The 16,092-nt window shown below is 47.5% G+C and overlaps 1 protein-coding gene across 2 annotated transcripts in view; it reads left to right on the forward strand.

Moving 5' to 3' along the window:
- kirrel3a (kirre like nephrin family adhesion molecule 3a) overlaps positions 1-16,092 on the forward strand; it is a 1,049,271-nt gene that overhangs the window by 1,024,986 nt on the left and 8,193 nt on the right. For both annotated transcript variants that reach the window (XM_072486819.1, XM_072486820.1), the window contains one exon: positions 2,487-2,573. In XM_072486819.1, the coding sequence (XP_072342920.1) occupies positions 2,487-2,573 (87 nt within the window). The remainder of the gene's footprint in view (positions 1-2,486; positions 2,574-16,092) is intronic.

Consider the following 16,092-nt stretch of genomic DNA (forward strand, 5'->3'; position numbering starts at 1 on the left):
CGGTAACGCTGGACTATCGTGGACGGGGTTGGGTTAAAGTGTTGCCCCACTATATTCACAAGTTCGTCAAACGTTTTGGTGTCCGGCGCAGCTGGGTACGTAAGGCTCCTAATCACCCCAAACGTATGCGGTCCGCAGGCGGTGAGCAATATGACCACCTGGCGCTCGTTTTCAGTGATATTGTTTGCCCGGAAATAGTAACGCATCCGTTGCGTGTACTGGTTCCAGCTTTCCAGCGCAGCATCAAAAACATCCAAACGTCCGTACAGAGGCATGGTATAATAGAAAACAACTTCCAACCTGTATCCAACAAAAATCCAGGGAGGTGGCTTCAGCAGTGTAGACAGCTATTCACTTTTACCTTCGTCGCCAGTTTTGTAAGGGCCCCGAAGAATCCAGCACGAGTTTTAAGGATACAAAATAATAAAGTTTATTTACTATAACAACATATACATAACAGTAGCAGTAACTTCCCTTGCTACCTTCTCCTTCCTCCTGGTTCCTGGACTGGCCAGCTTATTTATAGTAGGAGTTTCTCCGCCCCCCTCATTGGGGAAGTTCATACTCCCATAGGATTGTGGGATAATCATTAGTCCCCAGCCAATCGTCAGTAGGCAGGTTATAACACCAAGTTAACACCATGAGGGAAACCGACCATTAAAATGAAGTTGTCTTGTGCAGTAGAGAACACAAAATTAGGTAACGATTTGCCATGTTTGTGTGGGAGGGAAGAACTGAGGGAGATGAACATTAGTAGAGACATGGTGCTGGGAAAAATGATGGGATTGAAGGTGGCTAAATCCCCAGGGTCTGAGAATCTGCATCTCAGAGGTTGCTCTGTAAGGAGGTTGCTCTGTAAATAGTGGATGCATTGGTGGTCATCTTCCGGGATTCTACAGACTTTTGAACAGTCCCTGCAGATTGAGGGTAGCTAATGTCACTCCAATATTCAAAAAGGGAGGTAGATAGAAAGCAGGTAAGATAGTAAGATAGATAGTAAGCCTAACATCGGGAGTGGGGAAAATGCTTGAATCCATTATCAAGGACTTTACAGCGGACCATTTGGAAAGCAGTGGCAGGATCAGTCAGAGTCAGCCTGGATTTATGAAGGGAAAGTCATGTTTGACAAATCTGTTGGAATTCTTTGAAGATGTAACCAGTACAGTTGACAAGTAGTAGTCAGTCGATGTGGTATATTTGGGCTTTCAGAAGGCGTTTTACAAAGTCCCGCATAAGAGATTACTGCGCACAATTAAAGCACATGGGGTTGGGGGAAATGTATTGAGGTGGATAGAAAACTGGTTGCAGAGAGGAAACAAAGAGTAGGAATTAATGGGTCCTTTTCAAATTGGCAAGCAGTAACTAGTGGAATGATACAGGGATCGGTGCTGGGACCCCAGCTATTCACAATATATATTAATGATTTGGATGAAGGAACAAAATGTAACATCTCAAAGTTTGCAGATGATACCAAGTTAGGTTGGAGGGTGAACTGTGACGAAGATGCAGGGATCCTGCAGCATGATCTGGACAGGTTGGGCGAGTGAGCAAATCAATGGCAGATGCAGTATAATTTGGATAAGTGTGAGGTTATTCACTTTGGAAGCAAAACAGGAAGGCAGATTACCTTCTGAATGGTTGTAAATTGGGAGAGGGGAGTGTGCAGCGGGACCTGGGTGTCCTTGTGCACCAGTCGCTGAAGGTAATCATGCAGGTGCAGCAGACGGTAAAGAAGGCTAATGGTATGTTGGCCTTCATTGCAAGAGGTTTCGAGTACAGAAACAGGGATGTGTTACTGCAATTGTACAGGGCCTTGGTGAGACCACACCTGGCCTATTGTGTGTAGTTTTGGTCTCATTCTCTAAGGAAGGATGCTCTTGCTCTCGAGTGAGTGCAGCGAAGGTTTACCAGACTGATTCCAGGGATGGCGGGACTGTCATATGAGGAGAGATTGACTAGGTTGTGACTGATCTCACTGGAGTTCAGAAGAATGAGAGGGGGATCTCATACAGACTTATAAAATTCTAACAAGACTAGACAGGGTAGATGCAGGGAAGATGTTCCTGATGGTAGGTGTGTCCAGAACCAGAGGTCACAGTCTGAGGATTCAGGGTAAACCATTTCGGGCAAAGGTGAGGCGAAATTTCTTCACCCAAAGAGTGGTGAGCCTGTGGAATTCATTACCACAGGAAGTATTTGACGCTAAAACATTGAATATATTCAAGAGGCGGCTGGATATAGCACTTGGGGAGCATGGGATCAAAGGCTATGTGGAGAAAGCAGGGTTAGGCTATTGAGTTGGATCGTGATGAATGGCGGAGCAGGCTCGAAGGGCCACAAGGCCTCCTCCTGCTCTTATCTTCTATGTATCTATGTAACTTGCCGCTGGGACAAAAACAGGCATTTAACTGCGAGACATACTTAGCTGTGGGCCTGGGAAAAGGTGAGAGGAACGAGGATTGATGATATTCTTGTGTTGTTTACAGATTGACAGAGGAGAGTTTGATCAGGACCCAGTGCTGAAACAACTGGAAGTTCTCAAGGAAGAGGAGAAGGAATATCAGCACATTAAGGTTGGGAGAGCTTACAATAGATCTTCTGACATTCAATGTGCTTTCAGTTCTCATATTGATAGAAACTCCACTTTATTTGCAATCATTGAACCACCATCGAAGACACGGAAGTGGGAAATGGAAGCAAAGACCCTGATGTTGCAAGTGGACCGGGCTGTCCCTGCATAATGCTAATTCAGCAGGAAAGGTGTCTCTGCTAACATGGCACCCTCACCCACCCAACACCTCATTTTCTTTAATTATGTTTCAAATGAAATGGACTTCACATTCCCTAACAGTGCAGCCTTGAGCTGGACTGGAACGTTCTCAGGAATTTTGAGGAGACATGGAGTGAGAAGACAAAATACCCTTTCCCTGAACCCCTTCCATCACAATGCTCAGGAACGGTATCAAAGTTAATGCTTCAAATTTAAATCTAAAGATAATAGATACGATTGGAAAAGTATAACTTGTCGGTCTTATCTTACTAGACTCAAGAAAGTCAAATGATGAGGTGATTTGACTCTTGAGGCTTAATATTCCGGGCCCATTAGTGAGAGGCTATGGGAGGGTGGGCAACATGACAGGAGATAGCGTCAAAGGGAGCCCAATGCCATTCTGCTACTGTAAGACCTTCGCATCTCTCCTCGGAGTAAGGTACTTAGTCCAGTTGAAGAGGTATCCAAAACACTCTCTCTTTTTCAGCAATTCACTGAATACATTTACCCAAAATTAAATCGAAAAATTCGATCAAAATAACACATAAACTTTTGAGAGTACAGCGAAAAGTCTTCTGAGCTTTGAGATAAGGGAGAGTAAAAGAAAAGGCTTTAAAATAAAGGTAGTTCCAGAAACGGCTTCAAAATAAAAGTTTATCTCACACATGCTTCAAGGATCTCAGAAGGCTAAAATACTTTTAGTAATCAGTCGTACGGATCACATTCGTAAGGAAATTCTTATCCCTGGTGTCGTGTTAATCACCCTGAGGTAACACGAACTACAACTGGATGCAGTTGTATTTGAAAGTAGACTCCAAACTTTGATGTTCGTTCAATACGCTTTATTGAACTTGTTATGCAGTGCACACAGTTCGCTGTGGGTTTGACACTCTACTAATCTAAGCGTGCTTACTATAACTAACTAGACCAGACTAGCTCTGAGCCACGTGTAGAAGGTGCTAACTGATATATACACCCTGACTGTCACTCCAGTTGCCACAAGTGGAAAGAGGCAGAGTGCTGATGCCTCATGTGTTTTATAGTGAGAAACCACCTTCTCGTGTTCTGCCTGGTGATTGGTTGTGTTCTGTCCTGTGTGTTGATTGGCTGTACTGGGTGTCTGTCACTGCCTGTCTGTATCTCATTATGTGCATGAGGGCATATCATGACAACTCCCCTTTATAAAACAAAATGTTGGTTGCTTGGAGTATATGCAACTGTATTTACATGTGGAAATATTTATATTAAATGGCAATTGGATGAATATATACATAGGAGGTGTTTAGCATGCAGATACAGAACAAAATTTACAAGATAAATGTCTATAAGTCCAATCTTTGGGGCTTGCGTTGGATCCTTGTCGACCGCCTGAGAGGTGGAGGTGGGGACGACGGCGCCTTGACAGGCGGGATTGCTGCCAGATTGGTGACCTTGTGGTGCAAAGTGTCCGGAGGAGGCATAACAACATATAGAAAAGTAGGATCTAGTGGTGGGCAGGCAACTTTGCGTAGTGCCCTTCTGTTGTACCTGACAATGGAGCCATCAGCCATACGAACCACAAACGATCTGGGAGCAGCCTGTCGAACAACAACAGTTAGAGCTGACCAGCCTCCATCAGGTAACTTGATCCGAACAGCATCTTCCGGAGATAGCACAGGCAAATCGGTAGCATGGGCATCGTACGTCAGCTTTTGCCGGGTCCTGAGTTGCTGCACCTTTTGCAGCACTGGGAGGTGACCCAGGTCTGGTAAGTGTATGGCTGGAACAGTCGTCAGCAGGTCTCTATTCATGAGGAGTTGTGCCGGAGACATACCGGTGGACAGAGGGGTTGCCCTGTACGGCAACAGCGCAAGGTTGAAGTCAGAAGCAGAGTCCGCAGCCTTGCAGAGCAGTTGCTTCACCTAAATGGACCCCTTTCTCAACCTTCCCGTTGGACTGCGGGTAGTGTGCGCTTGAGGTAATGTGGTCGAATTGGTACGACTTGGCGAAATTGGACCACTCTTGGCTGTGGAAGCAGGGACCATTGTCACTCATGACATTGAGTGGAATACCATGCCTGGAAAATGTCTCCTTGCAGGCCTTGATGACTGTCCTTGATGTGAGGTCTGACAGCTTCACAACTTCTGGGTAATTTGAGAAGTAATCTACGATGAGCACATAGTCACGCCCATTGGCTTGAAAAAAGTCGATTTCCACCTTGGACCACGGAGAGGACATGATCTCGTGTTTCTGGAGCATTTCTTCTGTTTGAGCAGGCTGGAAACGCTGGCAGGTCGCACAATTGAGGACCATGTTGGATATGTCCTGGCTGATTCCAGGCCAATAGACAGTCTGCCGGGCCCTGCGCCTACACTTTTCGACACCTAGGTGTCCCTCGTGGATTTGTTTGAGCACTAAGCTCTGCAGGCTGCGAGGAACAACAATACGATCTAGCTTGAGGAGGATCCCCTTGACGACTGACAGGTCGTCCTTCACATTAAAGAACTGAGGGCATTGCGCTTTTTGCCAGCTATTTGCAAGGTGGTGCATTACACGCTGCAGAAGAGGGTCCTTGGCAGTCTCTTCACGAATGCTGATCACTCTTTCACCTGAGGCCGGGAGGTTGCTGGCACACAGTTGCACCTGCGCCTCAATCTGGCGGATGAAGTCAACCTGTTCACAGGGCGAGGTGATGGAGCGGAACAGGGCATCCGCAATTATCAGCTACTTGCCTGGTGTGTATACTAACTCAAAATCGTACCTTCGGAGTTGAAGGAGAATGCGCTGAAGCCTGGGCGTCATATCATTCAAATCCTTATGAATGATATGGACCAAGGGTCTGTGCTCAGTCTCCACTGTGAAGGTAGGTAGACCGTAGACATAGTCATAGAACTTTACAATGCTGGTTAGGAGCCCCAGGCACTCTTTTTCTATCTGGGCGTACCCCTGTTCAGTAGGAGTCATGGCCCTTGACGCATAAGCAACTGGAGCCCAGGATGAGGAGTCATCCCTCTGGAGGAGCACCGCACCAATGCCGTCCTGGCTTGCGTCCGTGGAGATTTTTGTTTCCCTGTCCGGGTCAAAAAACGCTGGTACCGGAGCAGTGGTGAGCTTTGCTTTGAGCTCGAGCCACTGCTTGGTGTGTGGGTAGCCACTGGAATGCAGTGGACTTCTTTACCAGATGCCTGAGAGCCGTGGTGTGTGAGGCCATGTTGGGAATGAATTTTCCCAAGAAGTTTACCATACCGAGGAAGCGTAGTACCGCCTTTTTGTCTTCCGGGGTCTTCATGGCGTTAATGGCCTTGACCTTGGCCGAATCTGGTCGCACACCCTGCTGGGATATCTAGTCGCCCAAGAACTTGATGGATGACATGCCAAAGGAGCACTTGGCCTTGTTCAGCTTGAGGCCATTTGCATTGACACGTCGAAAGACTTATTTGAGACGTGATACTTGATCCTCGGGGGTCGTGGACCATATGGTTACATCATCTACGTAGACACGCACACCCTCAATGCCCTCCATCATCTGCTCCATGATCCTGTGGAAGATTTCAAAGGCTGAGACAATACCGAAAGGCATACAGTTATAACAGTACCTGCCAAATGGTGTGTTGAACGTGCAGAGCTTCCTGCTGGACTCGTCCAGTTGTATCTGCCAGAAACCACGCAATGCATCTAGCTCCGTGAAGAATCTGACGTGTGCCATCTCACTGGTCAGTTCCTCCCACTTCGGGATCGGGTAGTGTTCCCGCATTATGTTCCAGTTAAGATCTTTGGGATCTATACATATCCGCAACTCTCCTGTTGGCTTCTTCACACAGACCATTGAGCTGACCCAGTCAGTCGGTTCCGTCACTTTGGAGATGATGCCCTGGTCTTGGAGCTCCTGTAGCTGCGCCTTTAAATGTTCCTTCAGAGGAGCCGGCACCCAGCATGGTGCATGGATTACAGGCGTGGCATCAGGCCTGAGTAGGATCTTCTAGCAGTATGGCAGAGTGCCCATTCCATCAAACACATCCGGATATTGAGCAAGGATGTCATCAATGTCAGCCTGAAGATCCACATTGGCAGAAGAAGACATGGCATGGACTCGCTGTACGAGGTTGAGTAGTTTGCATGCATGGGCACCAAGCAGGGATGCCTTATCAAACTTGATGATTTCGAAACGCAGTGTGACATTGGTGGTCTTGTTGGAGACGGATAGGTGACAAGATCCTAGTGCAGTTATGGCATTGCCATGATAATCGAGGAGCTGGCAGGCTGGCGGAAGAATTTGGGGTTGCTTTTTAATGCGGTCAAGATCAGCTTGAGAGATGAGATTGGCAGAAGCGCCAGTGTCCAGCTTAAACTGGACGCTGCATTGATTTACGTGTACGACAGCACGCCATTCGTCCGCAGAATCCATGATAATTAGGCACCTTGCTGAATTTGAGGAGGCATACTCACATGTAGTGATGATGCCCACATGATAGGGGGACTCCAGGCAGTCGTCCTCTGGATCCGTAGTGCTACCAGGATCAGAATCCAGTCAACCTTGCCGTACACATCGAACGCGCTTGCGTTAAGATTGGGATCGCTGGCCCTTGACTGGTGGTGCAGACCTGCACAAGGCTGCATAATGTCCAGGCTTCCGCAAGTTAAACATCACCTGCCTTTTGCAGGTCATTGCCGCTTTAAGTGGGCGGTGCCGCAGCTCATGCACGTCATGACGTTGACTTCGTTACGCTCCGTGCGTCGTCGCACATGCGCAGTGCGGTCAGCCGACGTTCGCACCTGTGCAGTTTGGTTTCTGGCCGCTTCGTTCTCCTGTTCGTGTTGCGCATGCGTGGGGCCGCGGGAAAAACGCGCGAAATGGCTGCTTTCATCGATACTGAGAAACTGCATCTGGGCGATGGCCTGTACACTCTCTGCCTCGTGGGAGGCAAGGTTTTCGTATTCTGCCGATTTGAGACAGGAGTACCGATTTCTCGCATGCTCATGCACTGGACACGTCTCGATTGTGACTGGCAGGGTCATGTGCTTAATTTTGAGGAGTTGCTCCGGCAAGGAATCGGAGTGCACCCCAAACACGATCTGATCCCTGATCATGGAATCATCTGTTGCACCATAATTGCAGGACTGCGCTAATATACGGACTGCGCTAATATCCTTACCCTGAAGGCAATGCTGGAAGATATAGCACTCAAAGCTCTCGTTTGTTTCAACATCACTGTGACTGTCGAACTTCTCTAAAACGGTCTTGAATTTGGTCTTGTCCTGGCCGTCGGGAAAATCAAGCGAGTTGAAAATCTGGATGGCTTGGTCCCCCACAGTTGATAGGAGCAGCACGTTTTTTCTGGCACCGGACGCATCCTCGAGGCCTGAGGCCTCAAAGCAGAGAAGAAACCTTTGCTTGAAGACCTGCCAGTTGGCGCCGAGATTGCCGGAGATCCGCAGCTGTGGAAGGGCCTGGATCTTCTCCATGCCGCTGGAAGGCACTTGCTGGTCGTCACGGAATCATTCGAGGTAAACCACTGAGACAAATAGATGACTGGTACCATATCGTGATAATCACCCTGGGGTAACACGGACTGCAACTGGATGCAGGTTGTACTTGAAAGTAGACTCCAAATTTTGATGTTCGTTCAATACGCATTCTTGAATTTGTTATGCAGTGCACACAGTTTGCTGTAGGTTTGACACTCTACTAATCTAAGCGTGCTTACTATAACTAACTAAACCAGACTAGCTCTGAGCCACGTGTAGAAGGTGCTAACTGATATATACACCCTGACTGTCACTCCAGTTGTCACCAGTGGAAAGAGGCAGAGTGCTGATGCCTCATGTGTTTTATAGTGGGAAACCACCTTCTCGTGTTCTGCCTGGTGATTGGTTGTGTTCTGTCCTGTGTGTTGATTGGCTGTACTGGGTGTCTGTCACTGCCTGTCTGGATCTCATTATGTGCATGAGTACATATCATGACACCTGGTTCAGCCCCTTATTTACGTTCATTGGTTAGAATTCTCAGCTGAGACCTCCCCCCGATTTGTTCAGGAATGTGTCAGTCACTTAACAGCTGAATGGTTAATTAGACGTTAATTAATTACTCCAAATTAATTATCCTTCCGCTGACACAGCACTGTTCTCATAAGACCATAAGACATAGCAGCAGAATTAGGCCACTCGGCCCATTGAGTCTGCTCCGCCATTCAATCATGACTGATATTTTCTCATCCCCATTCTGCCTCCTCCCCATAACCCCTGATCCTCTTATTAATCAAGAACCTATCTATCTCTGCCTTAAAGACACTCAATAATTTGGCCTCGCCAACCTTCTGTGACAAAGAGTTCCACAGCTTCACCACCCTCTGGCTGAGGAAATTTGTCCTCATCTGGTTTAAAGGACCATCCCTTTACTCTGAGATAGTGTCCTCTAGTTCTCGTTTTTCCGACAAGTGGAAACATGCTCTCCACGTCCACTGTATCCAGGCCTCGCAATATCCTGTAAGTTTCAATAAGATCCCCCCTCATCCTTCCAAACTCCAATGAGTACAGACCCAGACTCCTCAACCGTTCCTCATACGACAAGTTCTTCATTCCAGGAATCATTCTTGTGAACCTCCTCTGGACCCTTTCCAAGGCCAGCACATCCTTCCTTAGATATGGGGCCCAAAACTGCTCACAATACTCCAAATGGGGTCTGACCAGAGCCTTAGAAGTACATCCCTGGTCTTGTATTCTAGCCCTCTTGACATGAATGCTAACATTGCATTTGCCTTCTTAACTATCAACTAAACCTGCACATTAACCTTAAGAGAATCGTGAACAAGGAGTCCCAAGTCCCTTTGTGCTTCTGATTTCCTAAATATTTCCCCATTTAGAAAATAGTCAATGCCTAAATTCCTCCTTCCAAAGTGCATAAAATTACACTTTTCCACATTGTATTTAATTTGCCACTTCATTGCCCACTCTCCTAGCTTGTCCAAATCTTTCTGCAGCCCCCTCGCTTCCTCAACACTACCTGTCCCTGTACAGATCTTTGTCTCAGCTGCAAACTTAGCAACAGTGCATTCAGTTCCTTCTTCCAGATCATTAATGTATATTGTGAAAGGTTGTGGTCCCAGCACAGACCCCTGAGGCACACCACTAGTCACCGGCTGCCATCCTGAAAAAGACCCCTTTATCCCCACTCTCTGCCTCTGCCAGTCAGCCAATCCTCTATCCATGCCAGGATCTTACCCTTAACAACATGGGCTCTTAACTTATGTAACAGTCTCCTATGCAGCACCTTGTCAAAGGCCTTCTGGAAATCTAAATAAGTCATGTCCACAGGTTCTCCTTTGTCTAACCTCCTTGTTACCTCCTCAAAGAACTCTATCAGATTTGTTTAGGCATGACCTCCCTTTGACAAAGCCGTGCTGACTCAGTCCTATTTTATCATGCACTTCCAAATACTTTGCAATCTCATCTTTAATAACAGACTCTTAAATCTTACCAATGACCAAAGTCAGGCTAACAGGCCTATAATTTCCCATCTTCTGCCTCCCTCCCATCTTAAACAGTGGTGTTACATTAGCCACTTTCCAGTCCTCTGGGACTCTTCCTGCCTCCAGTGATTCCTGAAAGATCATCACTAATGCCTCCACAATTTCCTCAGCTATCCCTTTTAGGACCCTGGGGTGTAGTCCATCCGGTCCAGGTGACTTATCCACCTTCAGACCTTTCAGTTTCCCCAGAACCTTCTCCTTAGCGATGACCACTGCACTCACCTCTGCCCCCTGATTCTCCTGGAGCTCTGGCATCCCACTGGTGTCTTCCACCGTGAAGACTGATGCAAAGTAACGATTCAGTTCATCTGCCATTTCTTTGTTTCCTATTATTACTTCTCCAGCCACGTTTTCCAGTGGTCCAATGTCTATTTTTGCCTCTCTCTTACCTTTTATATATTGAAAGAAACTCTTCCTATCTTCTTTCATATTACTAGCTAGCTTGCACTCATATTTCATCTTCTCTCCCCTTATTGCTTTTTTAGTTGTCCTCTGCTCGCTTTTAAATGATTCCCAATCCTGTGGCTTCCCAATAATCCTCGTCACTTTGTATGCTTTTTTTTTTGCTTTTATGCTGTTCTTGACTTCCCTCGTCAACCATGGATGCCTTGTCCTGCCCTTCACAGTTTTCCTCCTCCTTGGGATGAATTTCTGCTGTGCCTTCCGAATAACCCCAAAAACTCCTGCCATTGCTGTTCCACTGTCTTCCCTGCTCGTCTCCATTACCAATCAACTCTGGCCAACTTCTCCCTCATGTCTTTGTAGTTATCCTTATTTAACTGTACTACCGTTACATCTGACTCCAACTTCTCCCTCTCAAACAGCAGGGTAAATTCTATCATATTGTGGTCACTGCTCCCTAAGGGTTCCTTCACCTTAAGATCCCTAACAAAGTCTGCCTCATTACACATCACCAAATCCAGTATTGCCTGTTAGGTATCACACTTGTCACCTTTTTTGCTCTGCCTGAGGGTGATGTTCTATTATTTTTGTTCTCTATTTCCCCTTCAGTCATGACACCTTCAAAGCTAACGCTCTGGTTCCCACCCCCCTGCCATATTAGTTTAAATCCTCCCAAGTGACACTAGCAAATCTCCCAGCCAGGATATTGTTGCCCCTCGAGTTTAGATACAACCCGTCCTTCTTGTACAGGTTGCACCTGCCCCGGAAGTGATCCCAATGGTCCAGAAATCTGAAACCCTCCCTCCTATACCACTGGTTTAGCCATGTGTTTAGCTGCACTATCCTCCTATTTCTAGCCTAACTGGCACGTGGCACAGGGCGTAATCCAGAGATTACAACCCTAGAGGTCCTACTTCTTAGCTTACTGCCTGAACTCCTTCTGCAGAACCTCATCACTCTTCCTGCCTATGTCATTAGTACCCATGTGTGCTACGACCTCTGGCCGTTCACTCTCCCCCTTCAGGATGTCCTGTGTTCGTTCAGAGATATCCTTGACCCTGGCACCAGGGAGGCAACACACCATCCTGGAGTCTCTTTCACTTCCACAGAAGTGCCTATCTGTGCCCCTTACTATAGAGTCCCCTATAAATATCGTTCTCCTGCACTTTGCCCTCCCCTGCTGAGCAACAGAACCAGTTGTGGTGGCACTGTTCTGGATGCTGTTGTTTTCCACTGATAGGCTATACCTCCCAACAGTATCCAAAAAGATATACTTGTTAGAGAGGGGCACAGCCACAGAGGATTCCTGCACTGACTACCTGCCGTTTCTAGCGGTCACCCATTTGTCTGCTTGCTCCTTTGGTGAGACTACATCTCTATAACTCCTATCTATGACGCTTTCCACCACCTGCATGCTCCTAAGTGCATCCAACTGCTGCTCCAACTGAACCATGTGGTCTGTGAGGGGCTGGCATTGGCTACACTTGCTGCAGATGTAGTCGACCGGAACGCTGGAGGCGTCACAGATCTGCCACATCTCACAGTTGGAGCACTGCACCCCACTGAGTGACATTTAAGCACTAGTTAATTAATTTGAAATAAACACTTGAATTATTGTTAGATTGAGTTACAATTAACTATATGGCTCTGATGCTAGATTTTTACTGTAAAATTAAATGCTCAATACTAATCTCTGCCCTCAGGTTTAGTTACTCTACTATCTAATTAATCAATTAGATTTGTTTTGCAATGTTTTTTTTTTTCAAATTTAACAGATACTCAACCAGCCAATCAGGTCACAGCTTTACTGTGATGTCACTTCAGTTTCCCCCCTCCCACAATTTGAAAAGGTATTAAAATCACTTACCTTCCAGGATGCTCTCTGGATCTCTCCCTGCAGATTAACAGTTACAGGCCAGAAGAAAGAAAACAGAACGGTAGGGAAAAAGCACCTCCTCCCACTCTGCACCGAATTACCTCACTGCACCAAATTACCAAGTTTCAACCTCACGCTAGATGTCTCACTTACTCAGGATGTCTCGACTTCATCGTGCTTACTGAGGGTGCACTTTGTGTCTGCCTTTTATATAGAACTCAGCTAAATTAAGATGATTCACTCTACTTAGCTTCAAACAGAAGGGTGGGGGCAGCTTCAGCCATGCAGTCTGTCCCACCGTCAAACTCCTTGCGTCATGTCTAGTCTCAGATTATACCATTATTACTAGATTGTTGCAAGTTTGTTGAATGTACCTTTGTATCGCTTCTCTAGACATATTCATTCCATAATATTTTGCAACATTTGTCAGTATCTGTAGACAGTCATGGTCAGGGTTCAATAGTTCAGTCAATTCTTTATAATTTGATCATACTTCTGCAGATTCAGTAATTTTTCAAGAATCATTTTATTTTCCAGTAGCTGATTCTCTTAAAGGACCCTCCAAATAATTCTTAAATCCAACAGCTACCATACTGCATTGCCAGTGGCGGGACAAATGATGGTGCAGCCGCCCACCAGGTAGCTAATTGAGCCTCTTGAATGGTTGAATAAGAATTGCTTCCGACCCCTGTGGGCTTTTGCCTTTCTTCTTGAGGGGGTGGGGGCTGCTACTGCATGGGGGTTATTGCCAGGTAACCACTGGTGGTCTCACAGTTGATTGGAAGAGGCCCCTCCTTGATGTGTACACAACAGCCCACATAAAGGCTCCCCCCCAGCAGCTATGGTCGCCTTGTGGCAACAGTGCCACTAATTCTCCATCAATACCCCCAACCCCCCCTCCAGCAATGACAAGGTCCTGGGTATCCACCAACTTACCTACCTGCCATCGAGGTCACCCAGCTATTGAAACACACCTCTCCTTGGAGCTGCAGCCTCAGCAATTTCCATCACTGATGGAATGTCGCCCCAGCAGTGGTCTTTTAATTGACCGCCACCAGAAACATACTGTGCATCCTGGGTCCCACCCCTCTCCCCAGCCAAAGGGGTCTCAGCTCCCGCTTTTGGCTCTGGCGGTGAGAATGCTAGTGGCAAAAATGGCGCAGTTTTGACTTGATGGGAATTGTTCTGCTATTTTAGGCACTTGGGACATCAGTGGAAACGGAATGATCCTCGCTGCTCCATTTCAAATGGTTGTGTGAAGTGAGCTGGGGAGGGAAGACATAGATCATAGAATTTACAGTGCAGAAGGAGGCCATTCGGCCCGTCGAGTCTGCACCGGCTCTTGGAAAGAGCACCCTACCCAAGGTCAACACCCCCACCCTATCCCCATCACCCAGTAACCCCACCTAACACTAAGGGCAATTTTGGACACTAAAGGCGATTTATCATGGCCAATCCACCTAACCTGCACATCTTTGGACTGTGGGAGGAAACCGGAGCACCCGGAGGAAACCCACGCACACACGGGGAGGATGTGCAGACTTCGCACAGACAGTGACCCAAGCCGGAATCGAACCTGGGACCCTGGGGCTGTGAAGCAATTGTGCTATCCACAATGCTACCGTGCTGCCCACTACATGTATAGAAGGTTTTGGTATTCTGGCACTGATGAAGCATTTCTTCCTCCTCCTGGGGCAGTCCAGGCCCCTTTCTCATCTGTGATCAGACGTTACTCCCATAACAGCAAGTCATCTCATTAAAATATTCAAAGTTTATTTTGTAAGGCTGTATAGAACCTTAGTTAGGCCACAGCTGTATAGAACCTTAGTTAGGCCACACTTGGAGTATAGTGTTCAATTCTGGTCGCCACACTACCAGAAGGATGTGGAGGCTTTAGAGAGGGTGCAGAAGAGATTTACCAGAATGTTGCCTGGTATGGAGGGCATAAGCTATGAGGAGCGATTGAATAAACTCGGTTTGTTCTCACTGGAACGAAGGAGGTTGAGGGGCGACCTGATAGAGGTATACAAAATTATGAGGGGCATAGACAGAGTGGATAGTCAGAGGCTTTTCCCCAGGGTAGAGGGGTCAATTACTAGGGGGCATAGGTTTAAGGTGAGAGGGGCAAGGTTTAGAGTAGATGTACGAGGCAAGTTTTTTACGCAGAGGGTAGTGGGTGCCTGGAACTCACTACCGGAGGAGGTAGTGGAAGCAGGGACGATAGGGACATTTAAGGGGCATCTTGACAAATATATGAATAGGATGGGAATAGAAGGATACGGACCCAGGAAGTGTAGAAGATTGTAGTTTAGTCGGGCAGTATGGTCGGCATGGGCTTGGAGGGCCGAAGGGCCTGTTCCTGTGCTGTACATTTCTTTGTTCTTTGTTCTTTGTTCTTTACTCCCACAGCATGAATCCCGATGTGCAGTGGCAATGTTCATAGGGAAAGGAGGAACAATGAGGAAAGGTCCTTTGAAATTTTTGATAAGTGGAGATGCTGGAGTTGCCCTGGGATGGGCACAGTAAGAAGTCTTGCAGCACCAGGTTAAATTCCAACAGGTTTGTTTCGAATCACTAGCTTTCGGAGCGCAGTCCTGATGAAGGAGCCGTGCCCCGAAAGCTGGTGATTCGAAACAAACCTGTTGGACTTTAACCTGGTGTTTTAAGATTTTTGACTATATATTTGATAAGTGGATGGGTGAAAAGCAATATAGGATGAGAGAGGACGCTGTATCATGCCTCCAGCCTGTTGGATCATGGTTGATTTCTACTTCAACAGAATTTATCTGCTTTAGCTCCACATGATATCCATTACCCAACAAAATCAATCTCAATCTTGAGATAAAAAGGAAATACTTGCATTTCTCTGGGCGCGATCTATCCGAATGGAAACAGAGTCCCATAGCGCGCAATTAGCTGGGTGTCTCTCAGTGCTTGGAGTGCTGAGAAGCACCATGCTATCGAACAGCTATTCGGGTAGATCGGGAGCCTCAGTGGAGAATGCACGGCCAAGGCCACACATAGTCCCATTCTCTGCAGTGAGGAGCTCCGCTCGATCCCCTTGACACGACCCCCAACCTATTCTCTGCACTGAGGAGCTCCGCTCGATCCCCTTGACACGACCCCCAACCCATTCTCTGCACTGAGGAGCTCCGCTCGACCCCCCCTGTCATGACCCCCAACCCATTCTCTGCACTGAGGAGCTCCGCTCGACTCCCCCCTGACACGACCCCCAACCCATTCTCTGCACTGAGGAGCTCCGCTCGACTCCCCCCTGACACGACCCCCAACCCATTCTCTGCACTGAGGAGCTCCGCTCGACTCCCCCCTGACACGACCCCCAACCCATTCTCTGCACTGAGGAGCTCCGCTCGACTCCCCCCTGACACGACCCCCAACCCATTCTCTGCACTGAGGAGCTCCGCTCGATCCCCCCCTGACACGACCCCCAACCCATTCTCTGCACTGAGGAGCTCTGCTCGACCCCCCCCCCCCGACACGACCCCCAACCCATTCTCTGCACTAAGGAGCTCCGCTCG

The sequence above is a fragment of the Scyliorhinus torazame genome, chromosome 21 (assembly GCF_047496885.1).
Source record: "Scyliorhinus torazame isolate Kashiwa2021f chromosome 21, sScyTor2.1, whole genome shotgun sequence".
In the NCBI taxonomy this organism is placed as follows: Eukaryota; Metazoa; Chordata; class Chondrichthyes; order Carcharhiniformes; family Scyliorhinidae; genus Scyliorhinus; species Scyliorhinus torazame.